Raw genomic sequence first — 16476 nt, 5'->3', positions numbered from 1 at the left:
CATAAAATATTTGATAATACGGAAATGTAATTTTTTAGTTAACAAGCTAATTCTAAATTTAGGTATTTGATTTGAGGTTATCCGACTAATCGTCAATCTTCCTACCTAAATTATTTGTTGATAGAATATTTCGAAATTTAAATGTACAAATTGATGGTTGGTTTAATATTTAAAATTTCAAGGTTTATGTTAAAAATTGACAAATTCACAATTTAACGGTGATTAGGATTGATTGATATGCCTATCACTGTCCAACAGTACTTCCCCCAGCCACCCCACCCCTCGAATTTCCCAAAAATTCCTCAATCACCTGACTTCCACCCGGTAAATCCTGAGAATTTCCTCCCAGCCCGTAACCAGAATTCTCCACAAGTGCGAGAGAGAGTGATTTCGCCTTCCCCTCGCCACAGAGTGGGGTACAAACCGCTGAAGAGAACCGGACGGTAACCGGCGAGTGGAGGGTCTGCGCACCTGGCTGCGCGCTACGAAAGCCCGACACAAACACACCTAAACCCATCGCACAACTACAGAAGAAAGGTGAGCACTAGGCCCGCCTTTCCCTCGGGTACTACCTGGTCGTCTGCATTTTCGCCGCTCGTCTCGTCCCGACAATTTCCTCCCTCCGAGGAATTCTTCCCAAAACCGAGGAAAAAAAAAATAAATAAAACAAACAATCCCATTGGCATTATCAGCCCCGAGTGATTGGATTCGAGTGAAGTGTGTGCGCTCGCGAGTCGGAGTTAAAGTTCCCCCCCTCACACACACGTAAACTCACCAGGTAGCCTACGTCAAACGACAGCGGTAGAGTGACAGAGAAACGGAATCGGACGAATGGCAAACGACGCCGCAGTCGCCAGGTGAGCCAACGGCAGTGCGCGGCGATCACTCGGCAACTCGTGTTACAAAACTAAATTTTCGATTTATTTACCAATAATAATACCGCGTTGATGATTAAACAAGTTATTATCGAATATTTACACACGTTGAGCTACCTCGGTTGATGGTGCACAATGACATTGTTTTGGAGTCTGTGATTTATGGAATTTATTCGTGGAAATGCGGCAAATGGTGCACTAACGACGATCGTTTTAACAGCAACAAGTGGTGGGTGCTTGGATTTTCGGTGTGCTAACTCCATAACCTCAACTGATTTATGGAATTCGGGGGGGGGGCCGGATTTTTTTTTTCATCGCAAGTGAAATGAGAGTGACGAGTTGAGGGAATATCGGTACAACGGAGAGTGCGAGTCTCACCGACGGCGCGGGCTCGGGAGATACACGGATTCCTACGCGTTATTGTCTGTGATTATTTTTTAGTTGTTGATTTTTTTTGTTGTTTTTGGGTTTTTATGAGTTATTTATTTGGTGAGTGGAGCACGTGGGGTTGAGCAGCTCGGGGAGCGGCCGGAGGAGCTCGGCGCTATTGCGCCTGGCGGGGCTCGTTTTTGAGAATTTGGTTTTTGAGGGGTTTTTGAGAAAGATGCAGATGATGGGGGAAAAGGGCCCGACGCATCTTGTCGCGCTCTATGTGGCCACTGCTGGAATGCAGGGCAATGCACTGGGCAGTGATGAGGAGGAGATTATTTTGATGGTGTACGTGCTTATTGATGCGCTCCAAAATAAGGTGAGTCGGTTTTCGCTTACCAGGTTTACAATTTTTTGGGTTAGGATGAGTAGGGGAGGTTGGGGTAAAACGGACACTTTTGACTTTTTTTGAAGTGTTAATGAGGAGTTGAAATGTTGATAAAATTTAATTTTTTTTAATACAAAGAACAATTATTTCCCTTTGTAACGAGCCTAAACTGAGCTCAATTGATAAATTTGTTTCTGAGTTATGAATAATTTTAAAAAAGTCTAAAGTGTCCATTTTACCCCACCCCTAAATGCGGTTTAAAACGCCAGAGTATTTTTTTTTTTGAAATTTTCTGGTAACGGAGCAATTGAATTTCGTGATTTTTTTTCGTGGATATACATTTTGATGAGCTCCATTTATTGATACTAACTAAAATTCAATTTTTCCTACGGATCCGAAAAATGAGTATTTTTGCTAAAATCGATTTTTTAACAATCACTCAAAAATGTCATCAGGATGGCATTGGTCATGGCTCAAAAAATTGATAACAATATCGCCTTGAGTCTACACTGACAGAAAAACAAACACGTTCTCAAAAATGTCTTGGGCCAAGAAAATTGTTAGTTGAAAATTGCCAAAAAAGAATTTGCTTGGTTCAACTTTGAAAGTCTCAAACATGAATAATTGTTCTGCTTTCGACAGCAACGAAATATTTGGCTCAAGAGGCGGATTATTAACTAGCCGAAACGAAAAACTGCTATTCGTTGTTTCGCATAAAAGAAAACATTTTTCGAGCGCAAAATACGTGTGGAAGTATCAAATAAGGAAGGAGTAGTGCTGGACATTTTTTTGAACTACTAAACCTATTTTTGCGAAGAAAATTTTTCATTCCGGCGTACTCTCTGCGTATTTAGCACAATAAAATCCTTTTTTGATAATTTTCAAAACACTATTTTCTTGGCACAAGCAAAACTTGTTTGAGAACTCTGTCGTTTTTCTCTCAGCGTATCAGAATATGATGGGGGCGCATAATTCGTTGTTGAATTACAGTTTATGTTTTGTTTATGCGATTTGAAAAAGAAAATCGGGCTTTGCATGATTACAGAAAGAATCATATTGTCATGGGCTTTTTATAGCAAAATCTCTATCTCAATTAAACTCAGGTACTAGTTTATTATGTTGAATACTTATTCACATTGATTCATGGTCCTGACTGGCTTCTGACAGAACCTGGGTTAAACTCTGGCTAAATCCTAGATAAACCTCGATTAAATTCCGACTATACACTGATTAAACCTTGATTAAACCCGGACTGAAAACGAATTCGAGTCTTGAGAGGGTCTGAATATAGAATTCTTTGACAGAACGAAATGATACACAAAATTTTGATGACATTTCAATTGATGATAGGATTATGACATGGAAAAATAGAAGAAGAGAATACACTGGGGAAAAAAATTATTTTTGCCAAATATTCATTTACTTGAGAGAAGCATTTATCTTTTCAAAATCATATTTCTCCAATCGAGTTATTCCCAGGCGAGCCTGATTAGGTTTCAATTGTACCAATCATGTTGCTCTAGAGGATGACTATGTTGCACATAATCTTGGAGGAACCCCTCCAATCATTATTCATTTTTCCTAAATTTCTTATTTCCTACAGGGAAGAATTTTGATTAATTTTTTAATGGTTATAATCATCGAGGGAGTTCACTTAAGATCATAACTATCATGATCATCATCAATATAGAGCAATATAATTGTCATAATTCAAACCTAATGAGAATTGCCTGGAAATGATTCGGCTGGAGAAATACGGTGTTGAAAAAAGTAATACTTCTCTCAAGTAAATGGATACTTGCAAAAATAATTTTTTTTCTCAGTGTAGTCAAATGAGAATTAAAAAAAGAGAACCCATTCAGAAGCAAATTGCTAATTTATTAGCAGCAATAATTATACTCATTTGTAAAAAAAATTCAATTGCAAAATGCTTGTTTAGGTGGTGTCTGTATGTATGTGTTTTTTTTTCAAAATTTTCGTCCAAGGGATCAATCCCTTATAAGTTTTTTAGAGGTGTGAAGCATGTGCTGCAAAAATGGCAATGACAAAAATTTTGCGGTCTCCCCCAGATTCCGAGATATTCATTGAAAATTGGCAAGTAGTCACAATCAACTTAAGGTACTTCCTCAGTGAGTTATACTTGGTGAAAATTTCGCAATGAATTGAAGACCTAAAATTTGGATCATATGTTGTTGAGCACATGTGAAAACAATTCTCAAAATTTCAAGTATTTTTTCCACGCGAATTTTTGAGATATGCATCGACAAAAACTTAAAAAAGACAAAAATTGAATGTTTGACGATGGATATCTAAAAAATTCGCGTGGATAAAATATTAGAAATCTTGGGAGTCGTTTTTACATGTCCTCAACAACATATGATCCACATTTTAGGTCTTTAGTTCATTGCGAAATTTTCACCAAGTATAACTCATTGAGGAAGTACCTTAACCTTTAGATCGAACTCTTTCGAAAACGCAAGTCTACCGTACCCCGGAGTCCGTCAGACCGCTACTTCGTCTGGATCATATTTTTGCCGTTTGTTTGGGCGAATGAATCAATACTTTTCATAACTGAAGGTTCAAATGAGGGCTAAAATGGGGAAAGGTCAAACGTGGAAGGGTTGATAGAAGTATGAGTGTAATCTTTTATTAATTTTTTTTTTCTTCGCACATAAATATTTGTCATGAACATTTTTTCATATGAATCTCGCCTGTTAATCCTCGATTATCGAAAGAACAAAAATATGGCATTCATTATGAATGATTGGTGTTAATTTTTTTGTCAATTCCCTCAGTGAATAAATTAGAAGAAACATCGGTGGTTTCATGGATTTATCGAGGCGAAAAAAATTAAAAACATTTTGTATCGATTGGAAGCGATGAAATAGACAGCCACTGAAAGTTTGACTTTTTTTTCTCTCATTTATTAATATAGTTATACACTGTGAAAGTTTTGATAGCGGTCCCGCAGACCGACAGTTCGGTGTAAAGCGAGGGGCTACTCACTCCATGATTGAGTGACACCATTATTTCGAAACGAACTCGACTTCACGTAATTTCAGGGTTTATTTCAGTGATTTCGGAACGAAATGAAATCAATGACTTCGAGTAGATCGCGATATGAGCTCGTGGCTGCAATTGACTTCAAATGATTTTATAGATTTGAAATCAGTGATTTCAGAGGCAATGAAATAAATTAAAATCACGATGAATAAAGTTCACTGACCTAGAGGGAGCGGGGCAGAACGGGTTGTTTTAAGTTTTTGAAATGTACTAATTACACCATAGGATTTAGTTGAACTTATTATTTCAAAGCTTGTTTGCAAACGGATGAAAAACGGCCCATTCCACCTATTTTCCCTAATAATCCACAATTCACAATTAATTTCCAAATGTTATAGTGCACGAAAGATACAGGGAATATTCCACAGATTAATTATTTAATGTATCAACAGTAATTTTTAGAAATATTTTTAACCTCATTAAAAAGGCTTTCATGGAGCTGTGATTCACCCTCAGTAATCAGCGGAAAAGAAATTGTCCTGCGATATTGTTTTATATTGTTGTATTTGATTGTTGTATTCAGGATAAATCGAAGAGGCGTTTTTACTGACAGTTCTTCAGAATCAATCATAGAACAAAAGTAGATCACGCATGAAGTTATTCCCAAACGTTAGAGAATGACACTTAACCTTCTTTTTATTTTACAAAAGAGGGGAAGAGGATAGATTAAACCATTCGATTCCGTAACAATATCAATGTAGCCGTGAACGGTCATTGGCTCTGATTTTAAACAATTGAAACTCTCATGCAAAATATACCAATGGCACAGAACACTGATATTTTTTTATTACCACTGGCATGAACGTATTGGCTCGAAACTTCTTGACTTCGCTTAGTTTCCCCTCAGCATACGTGAAATTAAGTACAAATCCTAGTAAACAAGGGGGATATTTTTCCTGTTTGAACAAACACCAATCACCGATATTAATTCCGTCGCATTCTCTTACCAAATATTCATTGAGTTCAAATGACTTCGGCATCATTTCAACACTTCAGCGCGATTTCAGAAATGATTTCGGAGAGTTGAAATCACGTGATTTCAGTGCCGTCGATGATTTCACCTGATTCCAATGTGATTTCGGATTGATTTCATCACAGAGTGGCGCCATGCCTTTGGGAGTGAGTAGCCCCTCGGTGTAAGGCTAAACTATTTTACCCCTTTGCTGCTGAATCCGCGAAATGAATTTTCACCCTGAGGGGGACGAGTTTTTTTGTCAGAAGGCATGTGACCGTTACTTGATGCGTTATTTATCTTTTTCATTTTTTATTGCTACCGATTCCATTGGTAGTAAGCTTGTGAATGGATCCGCAGAAATTTCATTTTTTAATTGAAAAGTGGAAATTTTTATTGAAAACGTTTCCTTGAAACGTTTGACCTTCTAAAATTGAGAATTAAATTTCGGGTATATCCAGTGGGATAGGCATATCTATACGACCCCATTTTTAAGAAATGTTTCCATGTGAAAATCAATGATAGCATAACGATGTGTCATTTTATGCGAAAAACGTTTTTTTACATCAACTGCTCTATTTAAAAAAGTATTGAATCGCACAATCTGAAATTTTACACAGGAGTGCAACTCGATGATACTAACTAGTCCTCAATATTTTGGAACTTTATCACATCCTTCACTCATGTGATGGACCGTTAAAGTAACTTTCAGACAAGAAAAATAGAAAAACGCCAGTATCTCGGAAACTTTGTAGGAACGGGTATATATATTTTGAAAGAACTAGATAGGTGACATCAAGACGAATATTTTGAAAAAAAACTTGTAATCAGATGAATAATTTTTGAGATATTGAACAATATAGTTTTATGCAAAAAACTGGAACTCTTTAAAACTACTCATTTGATTTCGCCCATCTGAAATCCCAGCCTGTAATATAGTAAGAGCTAGAACCCTACCAAATTTCAACTTCCTATTTCAATTGTTTCAAGCGTTATCACGTTCACATTAATTTTATCACAAAAATGAAAAATGTCAATTACTGGGCGACTCGCAATAGTTAGCTAGGCATATTATGGCCCTATTCGATAGATATTATCATAAAGAATATTTTGACGCCAAAAAAAGTTCATTTGGTGCAGTAGTTTTCGAGGTATTGAGAAAAGAAATTTTTTTTCGGAATAGCTGTATCTTAAAAACTACTGGGCCGATTGAGCTGAAATTTCGCTCAGATGTGCTCCCAAACAAGACCAATTATCAGCTGAAATTTCAGATTTTTATTTATCACTTCAGTCCTTTTTCTGTGAAAATTAATTTTAAAAATCCTAGAAATAAAACATCATATCTCGACGTTTCATCACATTCTAAGTAATTTCCAAGCAAAATTAGAGAATTGAAAAATCGATCGATTACAAAGCTCCCATTCGGAAGTAAAAATCAGTTTAGTTTAAAAGACACTGAATTATTCAGTCTCTTTGAAAAAACGCTTTCGTCAAGTGTGAAAAATATTTATTCATTGAAGAATTCAGGTTCATTACCAATGAATGAGACTCCATGTGTCACTCGTCAAAATCAGTGAAACATCAGTCTTTTGCATAAATAATATTCCTCGAGATATTTCCGGAGGAGATTGTGCGGTTTTCCGAGTCCAATGGACTTTCCAGGAAACTGGAGGAATAGGCAAAGTCGATACGCTCTGAATCGTTGGGGTTTTTATACTCGCGTGTGTATGAGTCTTCCAACATTGGGAATTGTAATCCCAAGAATTAGCCGGTGTTGACCTTGCTGGCATGTAATGTGGCGAGGAATAATAACACTGCTTTCGGGACACATATTAATTTGCAGTGTAACGAAACGATGATATAATCATGAAATATGATCAAGTGGATTTCTGAATGATCGGGTTATGATTAATTTTGATGTCGCAGAGATTTTTTTTTTAGATGATTTTTGGTATTTGAACTTTGGATGGCCATGATGTTTTTAACTTTCCGATTCAGTGAACATTGCGATTTACTTGAAAACAAATTCACTTTCTGTGCTGATGACAGATTCAACTTTTATTGCATCAGTTGGAATTTCGATAGTTCATTTAACTTTACTATTGGAAATTGTTTGTACATCTTTACGCTATTTAAATTTTTTCGAATCTTAGTAATAGCTCCAGCTGAATTTTTAATGTTGTGAAATTGAATTTAATTAGAAAACAAATTAGTATGTTAGTCGATTATTGATAGTTCAATGGTAAATTGAATTCTCAGAGCCATTGTGAAAATTCAACATCAAATTCTGGTGAATTTTCAGTAATTTTCACTGTCAATGGTCCTGAAAATTGCAATTCCATTAAATAATCGAGAAATTATTTAGAACACGGAAAAAATATACTTGAATTGAGTATAATATATTTGAGCCTAGTATATTTTACACTCAATTGGGGGATGGGTATTTCAATTCGAAGATTATTTATTTATTTATTATTTATTTTTGTTTATTGAAGTCAATACAGCCAAAGCCAATTACAAGATCTATAAATGGTGTGGAAATAAATAAACGCATCGCAGTTTATTAATTCGCAGTAGGTAAATAAATGTAAAAGGTATGATATAATACTGGTTAAACACAAAAAAGAATGTCAAGCGGCAAAGAAAAGAGATTCAAACAGATTACATGACAAAGGAAGTAAAAAGGTCGTGATAATTATGAGTGACATTAGTAATAAGTTTTTACAGTTTCATGTGTCTTATTCACTAGAGAATCCATTGGGTCATTAAAAATATCCACCTCAAGGTAGAGACTTAACCCTTAAGTGGTCGCAGCTCTCCACCGCACGTAGTTGGTCGCACGGTAAGAGAATCCCCGCCAAAAAAAAGTTGAACAAAAAAAATTTATTCCACGTTCACAGGTAATGTTGAACTTTCAATAAATAGGAAATGGGGGTGTGGAATTGAAATAGTTGTCAGATAACCCAGAACTCGATTTGAAAAAGTGTAAAATTAATGAAATTTTGAGGTTAAACATGGGGATTTTCAGCGATTCGAGTTATCAAACGATTTTAATAATCCATCTGTGTAAGTCTGGACCGAAAAAAAAGATCTTGATGGGTTCCATATATTTGAAATTAGGAATGCAAATTTCTATGGATTTTTCATTCTCGAAGTTTTTGTATGAAAAGAAAAAATCAGAAAACGGCGGGGATTCCCTCATTAGGCGACCACTTAAGGGTTGATAATAAGTTTAGTGCAGTACCTGCCTGGTGCATCGGAGAGCATAGGGCCAGGTTATTCTTCACTGCAGGAAGATAAATCCGTGAGCTTGAGCAAGTGACTGAGTGCGAAAGTTTCGAATTCCAGCCGCCCAATAGTGCAGGACAGTCGATAGTATTCCGAAGGATTTTTATTAGAAACATAATTAAAGTCTTTGCCGTTTGTTGCTGCAGAGTTAGAAAATTGAATCGCTGACACAGGCGACGGTATAGATGATTGTTGTGTATCAGGCCGGGTTGTAGCAAGCCCTCTTAAGTGTAATGTAAGGGTCAGGCACTGTCAGGGTCACGAGGGTCAAAAAGTGGAGGTAAAAAAATGAGGGTCAGAAACTCCGGTTGAGTCATAACCGATACAATATTAGGGTCAAAATATTAGGGTCAGAATATAAACGTAAAAAAAGTGGGTGTCAGGCAATGAGGAATATAATTTACATATAAGTCATATATGAATATAATTTACATATAAGTCATATTTATACTTAATTCTCGCTTTTAACCCTTAAATGAGCCTCATCGCCTGACACCCACTGTTTTACTTTTATATTCTGACCCTAATTTTTTATCCTAATATTCTGATTCTCTTTTTTTAACCCTAACATTCTGACCCTCAGTCCTTCTCCTTTGCAATCAGGCCCTCAGTTTTTGAATCTAATATTCCGACCCTCATTTTTTAACCTCCACTTTCTGACCCTTATATTCTCACACTTAATGTCTGACCCTTATAGTACACTTGAGAGCGCATGGTACAACCTGGGCTGGTACGAAATAATCATCCTCGAATTGAAATACCCATCCCCCATTCGAGTATAAAATATCAAGTATGTTTTATACTCAATTCAAGTACATTTTTGTTCCGTGAAATTTCTTTTTAGCTTTTCAACTTTAATCCAAATCCTTACATTGTTCTCGTAATTCGATATCAAATATTCACGTAAAAGTTTCTTCAGATTTTTTCTCATCATTCCAGTACTGACGAGGTAAAACGTAACAAAAGAGCATTTTTACGTCTTCCTCGGCATTATGTTATTCCAATGACAGGAGAAAATGTGAAGAGCGGCTTTCTATTCAAGATTTTCGTAACTACAAAAATAGACTTATGGTATTTTGCTCTTGGATGAGTTATTTCGACTTTCATTACACAACCGTGTTATTCTTGATGATTTATGACGTTTCATCACACTGTCAGAAATTTTAAACGGAAATTTCCTGTCCTGTCAATAAAAATTTCTTGAAATGTTAGCCTTCATCAATCTAACAATTTTCATCGAAAGTTTACACAAAAAAATTTCTTCTAAAGTCTTCAGGAAAACAAGTTTTCTTGGATATTTCTGATATTATCCTAAAATTACGTCAAATTCCGTCGCGCGCGGCCATTCTAGTAACATTCTAGAAAATCGCGGCAAATTTTACGGTATGAAAGGTAATCGTGGAGCGAAATGTAATGCAATTAAAAAATTCCTGTTTATGGAGGATATTTTTTAATTCGTTCGGTAAAAAAAATACATTTGTGGATGCAAAAATTATCCTCCTGTGCAGCAAAATTTTTCATACCGGTAGGGTGTTTTTATTTTTACAGCCATCTGAAGGTCATGGGGACGAATGGAAGCGAATTTTTTCAATTTGGTGCTGAAAAGAGACGAGATAATAATATTCTAAGCACGGAATTATATTGATGAGATGAATAACGGATTAATTGAATTACCGCGTGAACTAACTAAAAAAAATTGATAACAGCACGCACTTTTACCAGAGTATCAACAAACGTTGAATTCCAGACATTCACACTCAAGAGTGTCTTCTAGAAGGAATTGAATTGTAATTATGATTAAAATCTTATTCAGTGAGTATAGGGATTAGAACATGAGCAAATAATTTATTGTAGTATGAAAATTTAACAGTTGAGAAATTGGAACAGATTATTCTCATCAGTCGTATTACTTTTTGCAATGAGAATGATTATACATCATTAATTGAAAAAAGGACTATCAAATCTGCTAGGAAAAAGGATGTAATGGAAGAGCATTAACAATCGTAATGGCGCTTAGTAGGATGAAATAGTATATTTCGATGCGAGTGCGAAAAAGTGTTTTCATCACGCTGTGACGAAAAGTGAACTTTTCGGCACGCTCCGCGTGCCTAAAAGTCCAATTTCCGCCACATTGTGATGAAAAATATTGTTCGTAACTCGTGAAAAAATGTTTTTTAGCACTCGTTACGAAATATACTATTTTTGGCTTATGGGAGGTTTATAGCACGAGCCGAAGGCGAGTGATACATTCCCGCGAGCCAAAAAACACTTTTCCCATGAGTATGGAACGAGATTTTTCATCACAATGTGGGGAGAAGGGACGTTTTACGCACGCGAAGCATACCTAAAAATTTCCTTTATGCCACTCATGTTTGAAACCGGCTGGATTACACACTCGACGCTTCGCGTCTCGTGTCTAATTCAGCCGGTTTCAGGCTTCGTGACATAAAATTTTGTTCAGTACTTGTTGGGAAATTTCGTCCTTAACGTGTGTGGTTACATCACTCGCCTTCGGCTCATGCTGTAAACCCCACACACGTTAAAGACGAAATTGCCCCACATGTACTGAAATATACTATTTTTCACAGCGTGATAAAATAGTATATTTCGTAACGAGTGCAAAAAAGTGTTTTTCGGCGAGTGGGAGGTTTATATCACGAGCCGAAGGTGAGTGATATAATCCCACGAGCTAAAAAACATTTTTTCACGAGTTACGAACAATATTTTTCATCACAATGTGGTGGAAATTGGACTTTTAGGCACGCGGAGCGTGCCGAAAATGTCACTTTTCGTCACAGCGTGATGAAAAAGTGTTTTTTGACCGGTAGGAGATGTGCAGCGCTTGTCGAAGAAGAATGCTACCCTCCTGCAATCGAAAAGAACACTTCCGACGAGTGTCGAAATCTATTTTTCATCACAATGTGTGGAAAGTGGGATTTTGCGCACGTGGAGCGTGCGTAAAACTTCACTTTACCCACAGGGGATGAAAAAGTACTGAAAATTGAGTTCGTTCCACTTATTATTCCACTTATTGATTATTTCACTTGTTCAGAAAATATTCTCTAACTTTTTCCTGGATAGGAACTACAAAAAAAATCGTCAAATTCCCCTCCACTTATTGATGTTTAAATTTTACTATTGGAAATAATCTCATAGGCATTCATCATCGGATGCTTCATCCACCCCAGAAAGAGAAGAAAAAATTGAAGAACTCGTTTGGAGAATTGCTTGTCCGTCCCGTTTGTTCCGCAGCGAACTCACACAACTTTCTAAAAACGCCTAACCTCCTGTTTATTTATTTTTTCGACCTTCCACATTTCTGGAAAATTACCCGTGTACCCAACACGGGGGTTCTCGTCGGCGAATGCAAATACAGTTGAATTTTAATTTTTCGCAAGAGACCCAGCTTGAATTTCTGGCCGAGTCAACGGTCAAAAGGTCAAACCCGGCGAAGCACCGTTAGTCGACGTTGCAGAGAGACGCCTCGATTTTTCCTTCACTCCGCCGTGCGAGACACCTTGTTCAACCTGCCGTTGCAGTTTTCATTTCACTTTACTACAATTCATAAATCAATATTATGCAATAACCCCTGGCTGGACTCCATTCACTATTTGTTTAAATCTCATTCATCAATGATGATAATGATAAATAAAAAATGAGGATCATAAGAGTGTCGATGTCGTCGAATTCACAACTGGAATGCAGGGAACCGTTATCATTTAGTGGGAAAGTTTAATATTCTTGATGATGTCATGGACATGTTATCGAACGAATTTTCGGAATATTCGGCAAAATTTTTTAATTATGATTTTTTTCTTCAATTAGAAAGTATCGATCCCAAATAAATAACAATGGGGATATTTCCTACGCTGTAAACAAATTCGTTCTCTCACAAGGCGTCTTGGAATAAAAAAATCGCATGTTTTGAAAATTATCGAAAAAGGAATTGTTTACGTAAATAATCGCTCTGCTTTTAACAACGAACTATTTGGCTCAAGAGGCGGATCATTAACACGAGACGGTACTTCTTCAGGGTGAAAATATCCTTTATAGAAGGAAGTTTATCAAGAAATATTTTGTCCCTAAGTTACAAGATTACTATCATATATAATATATTACTCTGAAATTTTTTAAACTGTCGGTGAAAGGTTTCATTCATATTTTTTACAATCAAGATATTTTCTACACTAAGCGAAAAAAAACAAGTTTTCATTTTCATTTTTATTTCATACAGACACAGCAACACACGGCCAATTAGAGAATCAAATTAAATAGACATAAAGTATCATAATGAAATTAATAAAATGAAGTTAAAAATAATACTCATGACGCAAAGCATTATTTATATGGCTTATATAATGAAAACTACTGGAATGCCTAATCTATCTTAATGACTTCATAGAATACATACTCTAATTTTTTGCTTTTTGTTTTTTTTGTTCTGTTCTTCTGTTTCTTTAAGTTCTTAAGCAAGTATTGAAACCAAAAAATCGCAAGTTTTGCAAATTGCGGAAAAAGAATTGTCTTATTTGAATTCGAAAGTCTTAAACATGAATAATCGCGCTGCTTTTAACAACAACGAAATATTTGGCTTTTCCATGTGGAAGACCAAATACCGACTAACGTAGAAAGAAAACCTCCAGACCCAAGTTGGTTTTCAGCTTAAAAGTTGCATACCCATGCCAAAAAACAACCAAGTCAGTACTGAGTTGACCTACGACCAATAATCCAATGGCTGAGAAGATGTGAAGGAATTCTTGTGACCAAACCAATTTCATTTTGGGGATCCTTGATTCAGATTAACAAAAACAGATTCTAGAAGGAATGGTTCTAGGATAGTTCAATTAGACAGTTGACAAAATATGTCAGTTTTCATCCAGTTCTGAAACATTCTTGAGGAGACTAATCCCATAGCTCTGTTCGTCTACATTTTTGGGATGTTTCACCTACGATTTTTTGATACATATTTGTGGAAATGATACCTGGAACATATTTAAAATGCTCTGCGAAAACATATCACCCGGAACGAATTACGAATTCATTCCTGAACATTCCTTTGTTTATTGGAAAATTTTTCGACTGGAGAAGAAGCAATTCTCCCTCAAGAAGCCATCACGAAAGCACTCGGTCATTCCTTTCACGTGATAGTTCCATCAACGTAAAGCAATCGCAACCGATTTCATAGAGAAATTTGATCAATACCTTGAGGTAACGGTTGAAACCTTTGGCTTTCATCATTGTGTGCATGTTGGACAGCTGCCATTGTGTCTCAAATTATCTGGCCGCTGTGGAGGCGGAGCGTCGCGCCCTCGGAACGTCGTCCATCAGTAGAGTCAATGTGCCCCGCCATTCCGACAAGAAAGTCTTTCTCTGGGTTTTCATCGTATCATAATTCCACTCTAGATGGGCGAAAGGGGAAAAAATTCTCAGGTAGAGAAGACTCTTTTCCCATATGTTCCTGATAGACAGACTCGAAATTTGATTCACTTGTGATCTTAACATGGGTTGATTGGGAATATGTGTGCTCACATCACTATCACTGACAGCTGTGATTGATAATCCAGCGGTTGTACATGATCGATTGTATCGGAGGGATTCACGTGTGATGGTCAGGTAATCTCAACGGTTCAGCTTGGGTTTTGGTGAAGAAAGTTGATGTAATGATGAAATAAATTCCATTATTGAGGATTATTGACTACTAGGGGGCTACGCTCTCTGCTCGCTTTGCTCGCCAACTTCCATATGATACCCATGAACCTTATGTAGACCTTTGTGGCCCTTAAACTGACCCTCGTGACTATTGTTTTGGCCCTCGTGAACCTTAGTTACTGAACCTTCATTTCTAACCTTTGTGATCCTTAATTTGACCCTTGCGACCCTTATTTGAATCCTTAATCTGACCCCCATTAGAACCCTCGTAACCCTTATTTTAACAATGGTGATCTGTTGTTTCTGACTTGGTTTTTGACCCCCATGTCCCTTAACCGAACCCTTGTGACCCTTATTTGAACCCTTAATGACCTTTGTGACCCTTAATTCAACGCATACGACCTGTAATCTGATTCTTGGGGCCCTTATGACCCTTATTCTTACCCTCGTGACTCTTATTTTGACCCTTAATTTTGGACTCTTAATTTTGAGTACCATATTTTTATCACCAGAAGTCGATTTGGATTTTTATAATATAGAGAGATAACTTTGAATGAAGGCCTCTGGAAAGGGTCACGAGGGCCTCTGACAATTCAAAGTGTCCGTAAATTGTCAGCTCTTCATTGAATATTCGTTGAGTATTCTTGAATGTTGAACATTTGCGCTTGATTTACATTTTCATATGTTGAAAAAAAATTGTATGATCAATCATACCGGAGAATTTACATCTGATGACCAGGTGATCTGAACGGTTCAACTTGGGTTTTGATGAAGAAAGTTGATGTAATGATGAAATAAATTCAATTATTGAGAATTTTCTATTATAATCTTGAATGACAGCTTCTGGAAATCTAATGCGTTCATAAATTGTCAGCTGTTCATTGAATAATCGTTAAACATTCTTGAATGCTGATTATTTGCGCCTGAAATTCCCAATGCATGTTAAAGTTACGTAAAGAATCATAAAAAGCATCATGTAGAAAAAGAATGAATGTATTAGCGAAAAGAATGAATTTGTAAACATAGTCAATCTTTATTTGGAGCAAATAAATCGCTTATTTGATTCTAATAGAAGATTGATTGGGAATGAAGGAATTACTTTTAGCTTATAAAGGAAACATTTTCATCGGAGGAAGTATGTGTTCAACAAGCTGAAGGCCTTCGGGCGTGGCCAGTCGCAAACCCACGTTAAAAATAAAAAAAATAATATGCGTTCATTATGGGGGGTGAATTCTGATATTTTTAAAAAGAATGCTTGAATTCTTTCTCATACTCTTGAAAAATCCTATTTCTATTCATGAATGCACTGATGGAATGATTCATTTATTTCAAACGAGATTCGTTAGCTATTAACAAATGGCAGAGTTGAATATTATTATATAGTTATTAACGAATGGTAGAGTTGAATGGTACAGTTGAATCATTCAAATTATGGCATAGTTATTTTCCTCGACATTTGTTCCTCCCCAAATTTTCCTCGCGTCAATTTTTCCTATGCTACTTTTTCCACGTTACTTTTTCCCAAACTTTTTCCCTTTCTAATTCGTTTATTGATTTTCGAGTGCGTATTGATTTTTTTAATGTGAGAGGATAATCTTCGGCTATCGCACGTGAGTGATGACCAAAAGCATTTAACTATGACAGTCTCAATAAGTTATTTGCGCGGATAGTCGTCACAATGCCTTTGGAGTTTTATTGATATTTAATTTTTATAAACATGATTATGACGTGTATTAATTTTTTTTTCATTCACTTTACTGTTCGTAGGGATTATTATTTGCTCAGGTATCGATGGGAAAAAGAGGAGACAGTTTGTTTTAGGAAAATCTGTCGGGGAAGAAAAGTCGTGGAACCGTTGGCAACACTGCCTATGGCGAAAAAAAATTCAATAC

General features: G+C 36.4%; 1 protein-coding gene across 1 annotated transcript in view; it reads left to right on the top strand.

Moving 5' to 3' along the window:
* Window positions 1–862: 862 nt before the first annotated feature.
* Window positions 863–16476, top strand: part of LOC107045160 (RNA-binding protein fusilli) — a 74662-nt gene continuing 59048 nt past the window's right edge. The window contains exon 1 of the mRNA XM_015267320.1: window positions 863–1623. Coding sequence (XP_015122806.1) covers window positions 1480–1623 — 144 coding nt within the window. The 5' untranslated portion in view covers window positions 863–1479. The remainder of the gene's footprint in view (window positions 1624–16476) is intronic.

Source organism: Diachasma alloeum, unplaced genomic scaffold, assembly GCF_001412515.2.
Source record: "Diachasma alloeum isolate Michigan unplaced genomic scaffold, Dall2.0 Dall_scaffold_00180, whole genome shotgun sequence".
NCBI classification, from domain to species: domain Eukaryota; kingdom Metazoa; phylum Arthropoda; class Insecta; order Hymenoptera; family Braconidae; genus Diachasma; species Diachasma alloeum.
This window is presented reverse-complemented; position numbering and strand designations above follow the sequence as displayed.